Source organism: Hypanus sabinus, chromosome 11 (assembly GCF_030144855.1).
Source record: "Hypanus sabinus isolate sHypSab1 chromosome 11, sHypSab1.hap1, whole genome shotgun sequence".
Taxonomy (NCBI): domain Eukaryota; kingdom Metazoa; phylum Chordata; class Chondrichthyes; order Myliobatiformes; family Dasyatidae; genus Hypanus; species Hypanus sabinus.
The window spans coordinates 75,921,470-75,939,738 of NC_082716.1; the positions used below are offsets into that span (position 1 = coordinate 75,921,470).

Genomic DNA, 18,269 nt, shown 5'->3' on the forward strand with positions numbered 1-18,269 from the left:
GTGGACTGGTTCGCAAGATGGCCAGAGGCGGTCCCGCTCACCGACACCACCTCCGAATCTTGCGCCCGAGCCCTGATCACCACCTGGATATCTCGCTTTGGTGTACCGGCCCACATTACCTCCGACAGAGGTGCCCAGTTCACCTCCAGCCTGTGGTCAGCTATGGCCATCCTTTTGGGGACACAGCTGCACCACACAACTGCTTACCACCCACAGTCGAACGGACTAGTGGAGCGTTTCCACCGTCACCTGAAGTCGGCTCTCATAGCCCGCCTGAGAGGATCTAACTGGGTGGACAAGCTTCCCTGGGTCCTGCTCGGAATCCGCACAGCACCCAAAGAAGATCTGCACGTCTCGTCGGCCGAGTTGGTGTACGGTGCACCCCTGGTCATCCCAGGGGAGTTCATACCAGCCCCACGGGGGCAAGAGGAAGAACCCGCAGCAGTCCTGGGCAGACTACGTGAGAGGCTCTGTAACCTGGCCCCCATACCCACTTCGCAGCATGGGCAGAACCCGACCTGCGTACCCAAAGACCTGCTAAACTGTAAGTTCATTTTTGTACAACAGGGCGGATATTGGGCACCGCTACAACGGCCCTACAAGGGGCCGTTTACGGTGATCAGAAACAACGGGTCCACATTCGTGCTGGACATTGGGGGGAGAGAGGAGGTTTTCACGGTGGACCGACTCAAACTGGCCCATGTGCAGCCAGTTGAGATTCCGGCACCGCGGCACAGAGGCAGACCTCCCAAACAGAGTCAGACCCAGACTGTGGACATTGGGAGGTGTATCACCGGTTCTGGGGGAGGGGTTATGTGGTGACCCACTTCCCAGCACACTTGAACTGGCTCACAAATCGGCGCGCGCCGGAATTGAGGACAGTCCCAAAAAGGGCGCCAAGTCTGCTTCACCAGCAAGGGGAAAAGCCCGCGCGCAGGACGGGACTGTGAATATGCGCCCCCTACAGCATTCCCGCCCGGGGAGGGCAGAATCAGGAAGGCTTTAAAGTGAGGCCGCCAAGTTTGAATAAATCTCTTTTTGCTACTGCAGCTCATTGACTTCGTGTCGTTATTTCAGCGCTGCGTGTAGCACACCGCTACAACCTGACTACTTCCATCATTTTCATTTACACAAACAAAATGCTGGAGGAACTCAGTAGGTCAGATAACATCTATGGAAAGAATTAAATAGTTGATGTTTCATTCTGAGACGGGAAAGGAAGGTGGGGGAGGGGAAGGAGCACAAGCTAGATGGTGATAGGTGAAGCCAGGTGGGTGGGGTACAGGGGAAGTGAGAAGCTGAGAGGTTGAACAGGGAAAGGGCTGAAGAAGGAATCTGATAGGAGAGATGAGTGGATCATGGGAGAAAGGGAAGGGGGAAGGGGCACTGTGGGAGGTGAGGGCAGATGCGGCGAAGGGAAGAGGTAAGAGGAGAGCTTGAGTGGGGAATGGAAGAAGAGGGAAGGGGAAGGGGAAAAAATTATTTGAAGTTAGAGAAATTGATGTTCCTGTCATCATGATGGAGGCTACCTAGACAGAATATGAGGCGTTTGCCACTCCAGTCTGAGAGTGGACTCATTGTGGCAGTAGAGGAGACCAATATGTCAGAGGGGAATGCAGCTTGGAATCAAAATGGTTGGTCACTGTGAAATCCTGCTTGTTGCAGTTGAAGTGAAGGTCTTCGACAAAGCGGCCCTCCAATCTACATTGGATCTGGAATGGAGGTAAAAGGAGGAGATGAATGGGCAGGTGGAGGGATAAGTGCAAGAAAGGACGAACGGATAAGGGAATCATGGAGAGAGTAATCCCTACGGAAAGTGGAGAGTTGTGGGGGGTTGAGGCAAGAGTGTAGTTGGTGGTAGGATCCCATAGCAGATGGCGAAAGTTGTGGAGAATTATGTGCTGAATGCAGTGATAGGTGAGGTCTAGAGGAACTCTATCCCTGTTAAGGTGGCAGGAAGATGGGGTGGGGGTGGATGTCTGGGAAATGAAGGAGATGTAGGAGAGAGCAGTATTAATTATGGAGGAAGGGAAATCATATTTTTTGAAGGAAGACATCTCTGATTTTCTGGAAAGGAAAACCTCATCCAGCGAACAGAATGGTGCTGATGAAGCAACTATGAAAAGGGAATGCCATTCTTATAGGTGACAGGGATGTTGGCTTCATAATGGTACTCTGGGAACATTACAAACAGCAAGGAGAGTAATATTATAATGTAAGCTCCCCACTTTGTTATTACAGAGTGCAGAGATACTGTGGTTGATTGCCCTCCTCTCTCACACCTCCGTCCATGCCCTCACAGCATACTGAAGATGGTCAAGGAGTAGAGCGAAGAAAAAGAAGAAGAATGTTCTGGAAACAGGCCTATGCAGTATCTGAAACAAATATTGACACATGGAGCAGATCTGTGGGGTTTGGGGATGAAAATACGCTTTAAAACTGTAAAAGATTCATGGGGAGAGCATGCGGCTCTTCATACAAGAAAAAAAATGGATGAGTGACCTGACAGAGCATTTTAGGATATGAAGCATTTGATTGCTTTCATTCTTCAGCCCGGGAGAAGATCAGAAAAAGGAACACACTACCACACAATCTTACTGAGGCAAACAATGTCAATATATTGAAGAGGAAGATAGGAAGCACATAATGGATAAAGGAAGAGAAGGTTCTGTTGATATAAGATACAAGAGGGGCTTTAATGTTGTTTAAACACTACTATTAGTCAATTGAACCACATGGCCTATTTTAGTTTTGTACATTAGTGAGCATCCATTGTATAAAAGTTACCTTCTTCTTAGATTTGAAAACATTGCATCTGAAAACATTGCTGGAACCATCTCTGGCAATGTAACTGAAGATCTTGAGGTCCTGGGAGTCATGTGATACGTAGAATATCCTGTAAGGAATGAGAAAAATAGAATGTGCATTAGAAGGACCACAGTCTTATGTCATGGAGTGCAATAGCCAAGGCTGACACCATCCTCAGAGGCCAACTCTTCAAATACTTAATGTCAGTGATACTAGCCAATAAAAAACTAAAGTCACGGAATGCCTTACAGCAACTTTTGCATCCATCCATTCCTATCAAAAGCATTCAGAAACATGCTGTTACTAATGCTAAAGGAGCTCTGACTAAAGATTCATTAACCACAAATGTAGCCTGACCTCCTGCAAGAATCTATCAGTATTAATTGCAGATTTCCAGCATCTGTAGCATTTTGCTTTTCTGCCACATTTCAGAATCAGAATCAGGTTTAATATCATTGGCATATGTTGTGAAATTTGTTAACTTAGTGGCAGCATTACAACGTATATATGATAATATAGAAAAGAATAAAATAAATAAGTAAATCAATTACAATAAGTGTGTGTGTGTGTGTATGTGTGTGTGCATATATGTATGTTAAATAGTTAAATTAAAAATAGTGCAAAAACAGAAATAGTAAAAGTGAGTTAGTGTTCAAGGGTTCAATGTCCATTTGGGAATTGGACGACAGAGGGGAAGAAACTTCCTGAATTGCTGAGTGTGTGCCTTCAGGCTTCTGTGCCTCCTTCCTGATGGTAACAACGAGAAGAGGGCATATCCTGGGTGATGGGGCTCCTTAACGATGGATGCCAACTTTCTGAGACATCAGAAGATGGCTTGGAGACTCTGGAGGTTAGTACCCAAAGATGGATCTGACTAATTTTACTACTTCCTGCAACTTCTTTCGGTCCTGTGCAATAGTTCTCCCCCTACCCACCACCCTCATACCAGACGGTGATACAGCCTGTCAGAATGTTTTCTACGGTACATTTGTAGAAGATTCCGAGTATCTTTGGTGACAAATCAAATCTCAATGAAACAAAGCCACTGTCTTGCCTCCTTTATAGCTGCATCGATATGTCGGGACCAGGTTAAATCCTCAGAGATCTTGACAACCAGGAATTTGTTATTGCTCACTCTCTCCACTTCTGATCTCTCTATGAGGATTGGTTCATGTTGGCTCATCCTACTCTTTCTGAACACCACAATCAGCTCTTTGGTCTTGCTAACACTGACTACAAGGTCAATTTTGTGGCACCACTCAACTAGCTGGTATATCTCGTTCCTGTACCCCTTCTCGTCTCCATCTGAGATTCTGCCAACAATGGGTGTATCGACAGCAGATTTATACGTGACATTTGACTGTGCCTAGCTACACCGTCATGGGTGTAGAGAGTGTACAGCAGTGGGCTAAGCCCACACCCCTGAGGTGCTCCGCTGTTCATCGTCTGCAAGGAGGAGATATTAATACCTATTCACACAGATTGTGGTCTTCCAGTTTGGAAGTCGAGGATCCAAATGCAAATGGAGGTAAGAGGCCCAGGCTCAGTAGCTTATCGATTAGGACTGTAGGAATGATGATGTAAACCCTTTGCTATACAACAAACACCTGCAGTATGCCGTATCCTGACATAGGTGTTTGTATTGCCCAGGTGATGATAGGTTGTTTGAAGAGCAACTGAGATTGCATCTGCTGCAGACCTACTGTGGGGATAGGCAAATTGCAGAGAGTCCAGGTCCTTGATGAGGTAGGAGTTCATTCCAGCCATGACCAACCTCTCAGAGCATTTCATCACTGTAGATGTGAGTGCTACTGGACAATAGTCATTAAGGCAGCTCACACTTCTCACGTACAGGTACAATTGCTGCGCTTTTGAAGCAGTTGGGAACTTCCGACAGTAGCAATGAGGGGTTGAAAATGTCCTTGAACACAAGGACAAGTTGGGACAAGTTTTCAGAGCCTTACCAGGTCCTCCATCGGGGCCTGCCGCCTTGCGAGGGTTCACCCTCCTGAAAGATATCCTGTCACTGGCCTTGAGACAGAGGCCACAGGGTCACCGGGTTCAGCAGGGATCTTCACGCCTGCAATTATATTTCCCCTTTCAAAGCAGAAATAGAAGGCGTTCAGTTCATTTGGTAGTGAAACATCAGTGCTGTTCATACTATTGGGTTTTGCTTTGTAGAAACTAACTTTCTGCACACTCTGTCAGAGTTGACATGCATCCAGTGTCACCTCCAACCTCACTCGGAATTGTCTCTTCACTCTTGAAATAGCCCTCCACAAGATACATGGTTTTCTTGTACAGGCTTGGTTGTCAACACTTAAATGCCACAGATCCAGCCCTCAGCACATAGCAAACCTCCTGGTTCATCCAAGGCTTTTGGTTTGAGAATGTACAGCAAGGTTTTGTAGGCACACACTCATTGACAGAGGTTTTAATGAAGTCAGTAGCAACTGCAGCATACGCAACTAGATTCAAAGATGAATCCCTGAATACTGTCCAGTCCACTGATTCAAAGCAGTCCTGTAGGCGCTCCTGTGCTCCCCTTGTTCACACCTTCATGGTCCTCACTACTGGCGCTGCAGTCTTCAGTCTCTGCCTATACTCCGGGAGTAGAAGTATGGCCAGGTGATCTAATATTCCAAAGTGTAGGTGTGGTATAGCATGGCAAACGCTCTTGATCTTAGTGTTAAAGTGATCCAGTGTGTTGTTTCCTCTTGTACTACGAGTGATTTGTTGATGGCAATTATTTAGTGACTTTTTCATGCCGGCCTGGTTAAAATCCCCCAAAATGATGATGAAGGTGTCAGGGTGTGCTGTTTCCTGCATGTTGATCACATTGCTAACATCATCCAGAGCCTGTTTGACATTGGCCTGAGGTGGAATTTACATTGCTACCAAAATGATCGCTACAATCTTTCACGGCAGGTAAAATGGACAGCACTTAATTGCAAGCTTTTCCAAGTCTGGTGCACAGAACTGGTGAACAATCAACTTCATGAAGATTTGATTGCTCCCCCAGCCCAGCTTTTGTCTTGACACTGCAGCACCTTCATTTTTCTAATTGTGCAAAGCAAGTGGATTAAAATGAATATTTAATGGTCAGAATACAATGAATATTAATTTAATAAGTTATGCAACTTCACATAAAGGAAATATTTTTATCTGAAAACTCAAGAAAAGCCCAGGTGCCACATACTGATAATGTTCCTCAAACTCTATTTTGAAAAGTTATTTCTTATTGCAACTCAATATTTGGTATTCCTTATAAAATATTCATATAGATCCTATTAAATGAATGTTTTTAGAGAAGCCTGACACCACTTAAGCTTCTTGGACTCATCAGCAATTACCAGGAGCTTACTCAGCAGTACTGAGGTAAAACCCTTTTGTGCTTACACAGCGACTCAGGTCTCCCATGCCATGACCTAGACTTTCTGCAGCTGCAAACTTCTAGTTGTAAGGTCCCATGTTTCCACAGTGACACTGTCTCCTCCTACTTACAGTATCTTGCAGAAAACCAAACTCCAGGTAGCAGCAATCTGACCAAATTCTCAGTGAATGCTCAACAAATTAATTCTGCCCTTTCCATTACCACCAACACTTTGGACAAACACCTCAACACAGAAACTTGGTAAAGCAATGTATTTGCATTCACTGGCAAGAATTTGGTCCTTGTTGTAAATTCTAGGGGTGTTTTTTATGAACAAAGAACTGCTATATTTATTACTGGGTGTGAGTCACGGACTATCCTTCGTGTTATGTGAAGATGTTGCCAACTGATAACTAAATAATCCATATTCCGTTTATGTGTTACTCACACTGTAAACACAGCAGCTGAGGTTTTTTCTTAGGCTTCTGGATTTCAAGTTGCCTGTACTTCGACATCATCAATGCTCAGCAACCTGCATTCACGTAGCATCCGCTGGGCAGGTGTGAGATCAAACTGAGTGTGACGGAACAAAAGATGGAGCCACACTAGATGGCTGAAAGCTTGGATGGTTGCAGGTTTCAGAGTTTGTCTTCAAAGAGAAGGAGTTAGAACAGTGGAGGGAATTTCAGAGGTACTTGACTTAGACGCAGCCACACTCACCAACATACGAGTCAGAAGTTTATTAGTAGGCCTCTCAACCATTTTAATCTTTATTCAATTAGATCATGGCTGATCTAACTGTAGCTTCACCTTCACTCACCCCCTCGTTCATGAAGAATCTATCCACCTCTGCTTTGAAAATATTCAGTTTCTGCTCCCGACTTCACTGAGTAAGGAAGTTCCAAGACTCATCTTCCCAGAGAAAAATGACTCTACTTTGTTGAGCACTTTTGCTCCATCCACAACAGGGAGAATTTACTGATGGTCAAACATTTAAATTCTAATCTCCATTCCCATCCCAACATGTCAGTCCATGGCCTCCTCCACTGATATGATGAGGCTACTCCTGGGTCAGAGGAGCAACACCTGATGGCATGAACATTCATTTCTTCAATTTCCAGTAATTCTGCACTTTCATCCTTCCCATTCCGGCTCCTCTCTTATCCCTTCTCTTCTCCTCACCTGCTTATCAACCCTCTTTAAGATGACCCACTTTGCTCTCTGAATACGTGGTCCACTCTCCTCTCCTATCAGATTCCTTCTTCCTCACCCCTTTATTTTTTCCACCTATCAGCTCATAGTTTCTGACATCATCCACCTACCTTGCCCATCTACCTTATCTGGCTTTACTTATCATCTTCTAGCTTAACCTCCTTCCCCTTTCCACATCTTCTAATCTGGCTTCTTCTCCCTTCCTTCCATCTCCTGATGAAGGGTCTCGGCCTGAAACATTCTGTCTTCATTTCTCTCCAGAGATGCTGTCTGACCTGCTGAGTTTCTCCAGCATTCGTGTTTGTTATACCGGATTTCAGCATTTGTGTTTATCAACTCTATCTTATTTAAGGTGGTTGAGATCATTCAGTGGTAAATGACTGAGTGAAGTCAGTGGGGGATGTAAAAAATCCAAATGTTGATGAGCATTAGGTTTGTGAAGCACTTTGGGGCAACTAAGAGTAATAGGAAAATATATTCTAAGTTTCTAGTCAAGTTGTAAACACATTTTAATTCTAGGTTTATGTAAAACAGCAAATCCGTAGATGTGGGCACCAGAGGAGTTGATAACCTGCTTAGATATCAAGTGACAGGCCACACTGATCAAAGTGGGTTTACCTCGAGACCTGCAAACATGCATGATGTTTTGTAAGATGAAACTCAAGAATTCGGTGAACAAAAATGTGATTAAAATAATAGGCAGAGGGAAATGAAGTTGATAAAAATAACTGAAGTAAACCTCTTGTTTGAAACTGACACCAAAAGACAGGTTGAGATAACTTGATGGCATAACTGCGGGATACTATTTGTGACGGACCATGAGGGACTTTTACAGAACATCTTATCCTTTAATTATCTATTGTCTTTCTCTGGTGATAAAATCGTCTACAAGCTTCCCTACACACAAAGACAAAGCTGAGGTTTCTGTGTTTGACCCAAGGTTATTATCAAGCTTTCCTAAGGGAAGTTGCAATATTTATTAAGCTATCAAGAACACAAAGACATCAGATTAAATACATGCTCTTTCACATCAACTGTTTTAAGTGCATTATTTCTGTCGCTTTGCTATGGAATGATGGACGATGATACAAATTATACTGCCATCTCCTTTAGCAGGACCTCACTGGCCTAGTACAGGCTGGGGTTCAAAGCTGGAATCTGCGTTTATCAATAACCCATTACTAGCTCTAAGTATAATTTCAGTCATGACACTGCAATAAGAAATCACAAAGTATAAGGATAATTGTATCAATAGGTCAGTTGTCCTGAAATTGTACTAATTTTTCTGTGCTTTTTTGAGTGGGTGTTTTGAAAGAAAATTCTATTTCATGCTGGTTATATTTTGTATTTAGCAAGAATAAGAAAATTGGCCCAGGCACTCAAAGTTCTAAAGTTCAAGGTAATTTTGTTATCAGAGTGCACATATGTCACCAAATAGTACTCTGAGATTCATTTTCTTGCAGGCATTCACAGTAGAACAAAGGAAAAGAATAGACTGAAAGAAACAAAGACTGATCCCAGACTCCCCTGAGCCTGACCAGCTTCTCACCACCTAATGATATCACAAAGTCGTGCAGTGCCATTCCCTCTAGCAGTGCAGAAACTGTAACTTGTAGGGGACACGCATGAACTTTGAATCAGCTCATAGGAGACCAGGAGTACATGGCAATTCCTGTTAAAGAGGCTGCACTGATGCTCTAATGCATTACTTTTGTGTTTTGAGCCTTACTTTTCCATCCCTGGCACAATGATAGGCAATTTCCTTCACAGATCACAGCAATTTTCAAGGGTCCTGATGAAGGATCGCAGCTCGAAACGTCGACCGTTTTACTCTTTTCCACTGATGCTGCCTGGCCTGCTGAGTTTCTCCAGCACTCTGTGTGCGTTGCTTGGATTTCCAGCGCCTGCAGATTTTTGCTTGCTTGTGACAGAAATTTTCAAGATCACGTGTGACTTATTTTCAATGATCGCTGGTCCTTCATTGGCCTGCAGCTCACAGGAGGTTGAGACAACTCTTGACCCGAGCTGAGCATGAGTCACAGTGGTGCGGGGATGATTGTCCATAAGTAGAGGGGAGCACCATGCTCTTGTTCTACCTGCATCTTCCCCCTTGCTTCATGTGACAACCCAGTCAATGTAGCACAGGCACAGCAGTGCTCACACAATGCTGGAGGATCTCAGCAGGCCAGGCAGCATCCATGGAAATGAGTAAACAGTTGACAGTTCAGGCCAAGACGCTTCACCAGAACTGGAGGAAAAAGATGAGAAGTCAGAGTATGAAGGTCAGGGGAGGGCATTGAGAAGTATTTAAGTGCTAGGTGATACATGAAACTGGGAGGGGGAAGGGTGAAGTAAAGAGCTGGGAAGTTGATAGGTGAAAGAGAAAAAGGGCTGGACGAAGGGGAATCTGATAGGAGAAGGTTGAAGACCATGGAAGAAAGCGAAGGGGAGGAACAGCAGAGGGAGGTGATGGGCAGGTAAGGAGATAAGGTGAGAGAGGGAAATGGGAATGGGGAAGGATTGCAGTGCGGGGGAAGGGCAATTACTGGAAGTTCGAGAAACTGATGTTCATGCCATCAGGTTGGAGGCTACGCAGATGGAATATAAGGTGTTGTTCCTCCAACTTGACTGCTGCCTCATCGAACAGTAGCGGAGACCGTGGACTGACATGGGAAGCACAATTGAAATGGGTGGCCACCAGGAAATCCCATTTTTTCTGGTAGGCAGAGTGTAAGTGCACAGCAAAACCCTCTCCCAATTCCAAAACAATCCATGGCCTCCTCTACTGCCATGATGAGGCCACACTCAACTTGGAGGAGCAACACCACTATTCCAGCTGTGTAGCCTCCAAGCTGATGGTATGAACATCGATTTCTCAAACTTCCAGTAATTACCTCACTCCCCCTTACCATTCCCCCATTCCCATTTCCCTCTCTCACCTTATCTCCTCATGTGTCCATCACCTCCCTCCAACACTCTTCTCTTTTCCTTTTCTTCCACAGTCCTCTACTCTCTCCTATCAGATACCCCTTTCTCTTGGCCTGAAATGTCAACTGTACTCTTTTCCATAGATGCTGCCTGGCCTGTTGAATTCCTCCAGCATTTTGTGTGTTGCCCCCTTCTCCAGCCCTTTATCTCTTTCACCAATCAACCTCTCAGTTCTTTACTTCATCCCGACCCCCTCTCCCAGTTTCACCTATCACCTGCCATCTTGTATTTCTTCCTCCCCTCCCCCACCTTCACACTGACCTCTCATCGTTTTTTCCAGTCCTGATGAAGGGTCTCAGTCTACAATATTGAGTGTTTACCCTTCTCCATAGTTGCTGCCTGACCTGCTGAGTTCCTCCAGCGTTTTGTGTGTGTTGCTCGGATTTGCAGATTTTCTCGTGCTGGCACAGCGGCGATGAATAACACAACCAGCTGCCAACAGGCATGAGCAAAGACAGGCTTTCAGGTGGCTCATTTGAAAACTACCCCAACAACTTCTTTAAAAACTCTTTCACCAGTTTGTTTTTGCTTTTTGCCTGTCACTCGATTTTTCTAAGCAATTGCTTCTGACTTCACAGATGGTGCTGCTTTTATATAAAGCTCATCTGTGCTGCAAATGGTTCCCTTCACATTTCAACACTAAACATCTCAGGAGGTGGTTTGACAAATTAACATGTAGAGTAACTCATTTCCAATAGAGAAAGTGAGAAGTGTTAAAATGACATTCCATTCCAGAGCTTAATTTTATCATTTTTAAGGCTGAAGCCGAAAGCAGGTGTACATTCACACAAAGCTATGGTTTTGGTCATAGAGTTATATAGGCTTCTTCAGACAACCAAGTCTACACCTGGTGGGAAACAGAAGCCACTAAAGCATAAGATGACCGAATTCTGATGATAGGCTCTGATTTGAAATCTTAGCTCTGACGTGCTTCTCTTTCCACAGATGCTGTCTAATATGCTGAGTATTTTGGTTTTGATTTCAGGTTTCCAGAATCAGCATTTTGGTTTGCTTTTCATTTCCAAGAAAGAGACAGGGCATTATGGAACAAGTGGGGGAAAAGGTCAAAGGAATTCAAACAATGGCATTGACTAGTTGGGGTCAGAGGCCTCACAGTGCTCCTAAGACTATGTTAATGCTTCAGACAGTACCATCATTAACTTGCACCATGACATGTTGTACTCCATAATCTCCTTAGTTACCCTGAGGTGAAGGAAGAAGGACTGCACAAAAGTTTGGAGCACCATCACCACACAGACAGCTGCAGTTCAAGTAACCTTGCTTTCATATTCTCAAGAGCAACCAACTAAAGAGAATAAATTCTGATAATCCCTTGCTAGTGATGCCCACAAAGGGAAAAAAAAACTGAGACAAGCTTCTGATGATAAGACATGGATATCGGTATTATCATTCAGGAGTACCAGTGGCGGTGTGGGGGAGAGAGCGGTGGTTAGGAATACAGCAGGATACTTTAAAACAAGGATTCCCAACCATTTTTAAGCCATGGATTATTCTTAATGCCATTAAGAATAATACCATTATTACCATTCTTCCTTAATACCATTAAGGAAGGAGTCCTTTAAACTTTAATGTTTAAGGTGAAGAAGGACAAGCCATGAATATCAATAATTAAGGTTGCCTCATTAATTACACTGAAATTAAAGTAAATCATCATCAATCCTGAGGAACAGTCTAAGAAAAGAATATGCTCATAGTGCTTACTCCAAGAGCTTGTTGTGAGAATGGTCTTCTCACCTTGGGCTGAGTTTCAGGATTGAGGATGACCTGCTTCTCTAGCAGTTTTCAGGTGACTGACTCAGTCCACGTGGTATCGATAGACTCCACCACACCTGTCCAAGGTCCCCATGAGTTAATGCAACAGACGACTAGGAAGCCTAAAGCAGACTTTTAGTGAATTACACAAATCCAGCTCTTTAGGTCCCCCACTGCTTCTCAGAGCGTGGTGAATCTGGATTCCCCCACCCAGAGTAATCTGGAGAAGGATCTGAAGAGGAGGCAGATAACGATTTTGTAAGATTGGGGAATTGAGGGTTATGCAGAACTGGCACAGATGAGGAGAAAAGGCCTGGGACAGATCAGCTGTGATAATACTGATTGACAATGTAGGCCCGAGGGGTTCAGTGGCCTAATCCTGTTCTTATTTTTTTGCGTTTTCTTTTTTCAGCTTTTGAGAATGGATTTTACACCAGGCAGACATATGACAATAATCCACAGCCAATGTCTGATCATTTAAAATTTGCCTGCCTCGGCTCAGTTTCTACTAAAACATATTGAATGAAAAATAAATTGTACTTCAAGGGTGCCCAATCATTTCAAAGTGAAGCGATGGCACCCTACCCACTGCTGCTCACAAATTATCCTTCAGCAGACATGACTAAAGGCACCTGTTGCAGAATAAACAGTAAGGTTATGTGAACGACTGTCACTTTTCCTAGCTCACAGACAACACAGAAAAGTCCTGCATTGTCTTCAAAACATTTTGCAATGTCCACTGCCACTGCTCTAATCCAGGTTTTACAAATTGGACAACGTGACAAAGCATGGGGAAAATATGACATTGTTGATGCAGGGTGTGTGATTCTGATATTGTAACGGTGCTGCTGGGACACTATATAGAGAGCTTAATGGTCCATGTAACTGTACAACATTGATCAGTGTCCAGTGGAGACCTCTTGTGTTACCGAGTTGAAACCACAGTGCATTGCAGCAGAGCCACCAAGTGTGATGTATGAACAGAGAGAAAGGAAATACATGCAAACATGGACAAATGCATTAGAGAGAAAGGATTAAGGTGAAATAAAATGAGAGCACAATACAGTTTGTCCATACTAATGCACATCACACACATTTCTGGAAACCCTTTACTAAAAACAAATAGAACTCGTACAAAAGGAAGCTTTATCAAACTGAATTCAGATTCCCTCTCCTCTCCCGGATGGATTACATTTGGGTCAAAATCCATTAATCAAAATAGTGAGGGACTGTTGTGGCATTATTCATTGAGAATTTAAGAAAAAGAAGTACTGTACCTGCGTCTTTCCTTATCATTCAGAAGCAGTGCCAGTCGTGTAATCAATCCACTACAGATACAAAAGCGGCATAATCCTACACACTGACATCATATTTCCATAAAGGTTAGCCTTGAAGTATCATAACCTGTACCGTACTCATTGAAAATCTCATTGCCACCTGCCAGTCTGAAAGCAGAAGTTTGGGAACGTATGACTCTAATTCTTATCAAAATGGTGCAGATTTATAAGCACTAAAATTTATTGTAAATAGAAATTATTCACATTTAATAAAAGAGGTCTCTTGGTTGCAGATGGAAGGAGTGCCATTGTTGCACATTTTTATGACTGAATTCACTTCACTGTGCAAATTAAGAATACCATAAAAAACGGTCTCACTTAATCTTCCTCAAACGTATTATCTCCCTCTATTTTTGTAAACTCTACTTCATTTTCAAATGAAGGAAGTTCTTAACAAGGTTTTAAAAACAGAACAGTTGATTTTAACCTTTTAAAGTCTGAAACACTGCAATCACGGACATTATTGTTCTGGAGAAAGCCATTCAACTACTTGCAGTTTGACCCAGGAAAGTAAAGTACAGCAAATGCTGGAAAACTGAAATAAAGACAGAAAATGTCGGAGATACACAGCAGTTCACAAAGCATCTAGGAAGAGAGAAATATAGTTAGTTGATCAAATCCTTGATCTATCATGGTCTGCCTGAACCTGTCTGAACCTAAACTCTGTTCTTGTAAAGTGCTGACTTGTGAACAGTATCTTCTGGTTTGCACTCAGATCTAGAAGTGGATCACATGATCGAAGTGAATGTCTAAAGAATCATACAAAAATGGTGGGATCAGGGAACTCCATCTGAACCATGTCAATACTGCTGCTATGGAATGAAATTAAACTGTTGTAAGGCTTCTCTTACAATCACTATTGGTTCTTTTTCCACTTACATTCGCTCTACATTCTCTGGATCCTGTTCTGTCCAGTCCCAACATGATCTTAAATAACTCCACCAGATCTCCTCTCAACCTCCTCTGATCCAAGGAGAGCAAACCCTACTTCTCTAGTGGTCTCATTTTGTCAAAACCCCTCAAAGAGTCATAAAGTTATATAGTATGGAAGCTGGTCTAACTCAACTACATCTTCCTTTGCTGAGGCTCCAGCAACACCTTTTTCCTCAGCAAAAATGATCATAAATTAATCACTTGGTATTTTGGCTCTCCATCTCCTACTTTTTGACTTGGTCTCTAATCTGCCTATCTCTTCAATTAAAACACTTTCACTGCTTAAAAAATATACAATTTGCGGTTCTCTTTTTATACTATCTCCCAGCTTTGTTTTATACTCGTTTATTTCTTTTTCTTAATTTACACTCTAAACATTCTATAACCAGGCTGTACTGAAATTATATCCCTAACATATCTGCTTCATTTTACTCACTGTGGTTATCCAAGGAGCTCCAGCATTACTTGCCCAATTTTTCTCCTTCATAGGAACATTCTCTACCTTGTCTCCACCTGAAATAATCCTTGTTTTAATGAACTCCCATTGTTGAACCACAGTTTTGTTTGCCAATCTCTGATTCCAGTTTAGCTGAACCAGATGTTTTCTCAATGTAGTAAGCTTGACCCATCTCCAATTAACTAAAGTTGCCTGCACTCGCTTCCATATATTTTCTAATGCTCAAGCATTTCTATGTTGAGAACAGTTCTGGTTGGCTTTGCTCAGTACCCAGAACCAAGTTAAGGGACATCATCTTCCTTGTTGGGCCAGAAACAAGAAAATTATAATCAAGAAAATTCTCCTAACAAAACTTCCCCCACCCTACTTTGTTCTTTCTATTATCACTACTTCAAGGCACATTTGGATAGTTAAAGCTCCTTGTTCTTCCCACTCAACAGCTTTTACACATGCTGAATTTCCTTGCAAAATGCTTCTTTATTCCCCATTCAAAGGGATGTGGAATATTTCCAGATTTCCAGTAAAATCATGGCAGCTCAATTCCTTCTTAACTATAACCTCATCTTGATCATTCCAGAACATCCTCTCTTTGCAACATACTCTTTCATCAATTTTGCCACCTCCTCTCCGTTCTTTCTTTCATGAACACCATACATATAAGTATATCTAGAATTCATTTCCGGCTTTTCATTTAGTAGACTTCACTTTCAGTAAAACATTACGGTGTGTTCCTTCAGTTGCAAACCCTTCAAAGACTTACATAATCACATTACATCACTGTAATGGTGTTAAATCCCCAACTCAGTTAAAAATGTGAATGGTGCAGGATTGTCCCAAATCAATATATAATTGGGTGGCTACAAGCTGGAAGTTTCATCAACCTGGATGCAGAGGAAAGCAATGAACTTGTAATTGCTCTACTGAAAATAGTCAAGCTGAGAACTATTTAGGACCATCCTGGAATCAATATTCAAGTTCAAGTCTTTGACTTAGGGAATAAACTCTAATTGGTAACAGCTTTATTATTGTCACAAGTATCAAGATCTGGTGAAAAGATCTGTTTTGCATGCTATGCAGACATATCATTCCAAACACAAGTACCTCAGTATAAGTATAAAAGGAGAAGCTAGAATAAAGTGTTACAACTACAGGGAAAGTGCGCTGCAGGTAGACAGTAAGGTGCAAGGGCCATGGCGAGGAAGACCGTGAGATCAAAAGCCCATCACATTGTACAAGGAGTCTGTTCAAGAGGCTAATGAAATGGAAAGTGAAAGGGGAACACCTCTTTCTCCCTTATTAGGGAGAGAGAGAGAGAGCCTGTGGAATGTCGAATACCGGGTGAACGAGTAGTCTTTGGGGTATTATTAGTCAGTGTCTTTATTGATGCTTTGCTGGACGTTTGAGTGCTCGTGGGGGGCGCTGATGCTTTTTTGCTAGGGAGGGGGGTTGCCACTTTGCTGCTGCTTATGTGTTGGGGGGTAGCTGGGCGGCGGTTTTGGGTTCTGACATTTAATTGTTGTTCATTCTTTGGGGCACTCCTCTGTTTTCGTGGATGTTTGCGAAGAAAAAGAATTTCAGGATGCATATTTTATACATTTCTCTGACATTAAGTATACCTACTGAACCTAATTACAACAGGACAGAGGCTGTCCTTCAGACTACTGAAACATGATCTCAAGCTTTTCTACCTTCTGCTCTATAGACCGGGAAAGAGGAGAGAATGACGGGGGTGGGAGGGGCCTGTGATCATGTTGACTACTCCCACAAGGCAGCAGAAAGACAGACTAAACCCGGGTCATTGGTGCTGTGAGGCAGCAACTCCGCCGGCTGTGTTGGACAGGATGACTAGAGATCGATATACAGTTGTTCAGAACTAGCAAACCAGCATTAGCCCATTTGTGCTGGCCACCTGCCTTCTGATGGTTTCTCACCAGGCATCAACCATCGGAATCAGAATCAGGTTTAATATCACTGGAATATGTCATGAAATCTGTTGTTTTAGGTTAAATTAAACAAGCAGTACAAAACAAGTAGTGAGCTAGTGTTCACGGGTTCAATGTCCATTCAGAGATCTGATCGAAGAGCAGAAGAAGCTGTTCCTAAATCATTGAGTGTGTGTCTTCAGGCTCTTGTATCCCGATGGTAGCAATGAGAAGAGGGCATATCCTGGGTGATGGGGGTCCTTAACAATGGATGCCATTTTTTTGAGGCATTGCTCCTTGAAAATGTCCTAGATACTAGGGAGGCTGGTGCTGATGATGGAGTTGACTGAGTTCACAACTTTCTGCCGTTTCTTTTGAACCTGTGCAGTAGACCCCTACCCCTCTCTCCCCATACCAGATGGGAATGCACCTAGTTAGAATGCTCTCCATGGTATATTGGTAGAAATGTGATTATGGATGGGGCCAGAGGCAACTTCTGAGAATCTATGAACATGCCAATATCATCCCTGGAGATAAAAAAAGATTGACTGCCTTTTGCAAAGGAATTTCTAAACAGAATGATTGTCCTGGTTTCAAAAGCCACAGGAAGTGAGACTACAAATATGTCTGGTCTCCTAAAGGGTTTTAAAGTATCTAATCTTTTGGTTGTAGGGGCTTACAGAATCAATTATCTACACTGGACAGAAAAAAAAATACCTCCTGCAATGTAATTTGAGTGGCGGGCTTTCAATCCAGGGAGCTTCCTTTCATATTTAAATGAAGTAACAAAATATAATTAGTTTGAATGACTCTAGAGCAAAATGGAGAAGTGGAATGACCTTAAGTGCTTTGCTGGCAAACAAACAATTTTATTAGTTCTAAAGGTAGCAGAGAATCACACCAGTCTCCGCCATACTCATCAATTTCAATTCAGTTATATCAGAAAGATGGAACTAATGTGGAATTGGGGAGCTGAAAGTCAATTAACCCTCAGATGCTGGAAATCTAAAATTAAAACAGCAGCCATTGAAATTCTCAAAGGGTTGTCTGTGTTCAGAGATGCATCTGGCTAAGAGTCTCAAAGAAATGTCTCGTCGAAGGCAGGCACTACTAACGTAGCTGTACTGTACACCTTAGTACCGCAATGGAGCACCCTCTTGGAATTGAACCCACAACCTACCAATGCAGTGCTAACTAATGACCACAGTTGAGGCCATCTCCATCACCAATGCACAAGTATTATGTACCTTTTAGTTACATGACCAGACCAGAGGGCATGGTTTGAGAATAAGGGGTAGGTCATTTAAGAAAGAGTTAAGGAAAAACTTCTTCACCCAGAGAGTTGTGGGGGTCTGGAGTGCACTGCCTTGTAAGGCAGTGGAGGCCAATTCTCTGGATGCTTTCAAGAAGGAGCTAGATAGGGATCTTATGGATAGGGGAATCAAGGGATATGGGGACAAGGCAGG

The 18,269-nt window shown here is 43.0% G+C and overlaps 1 protein-coding gene across 9 annotated transcripts in view; it reads right to left on the minus strand.

Moving 5' to 3' along the window:
• The window catches only part of nos1apa (nitric oxide synthase 1 (neuronal) adaptor protein a), a 479,658-nt gene that overhangs the window by 145,751 nt on the left and 315,638 nt on the right, over nucleotides 1-18,269 (minus strand). For all 9 annotated transcript variants that reach the window (XM_059984732.1, XM_059984731.1, XM_059984734.1 and 6 more), the window contains one exon: nucleotides 2,788-2,896. In XM_059984732.1, coding sequence (XP_059840715.1) covers nucleotides 2,788-2,896 — 109 coding nt within the window. The remainder of the gene's footprint in view (nucleotides 1-2,787; nucleotides 2,897-18,269) is intronic.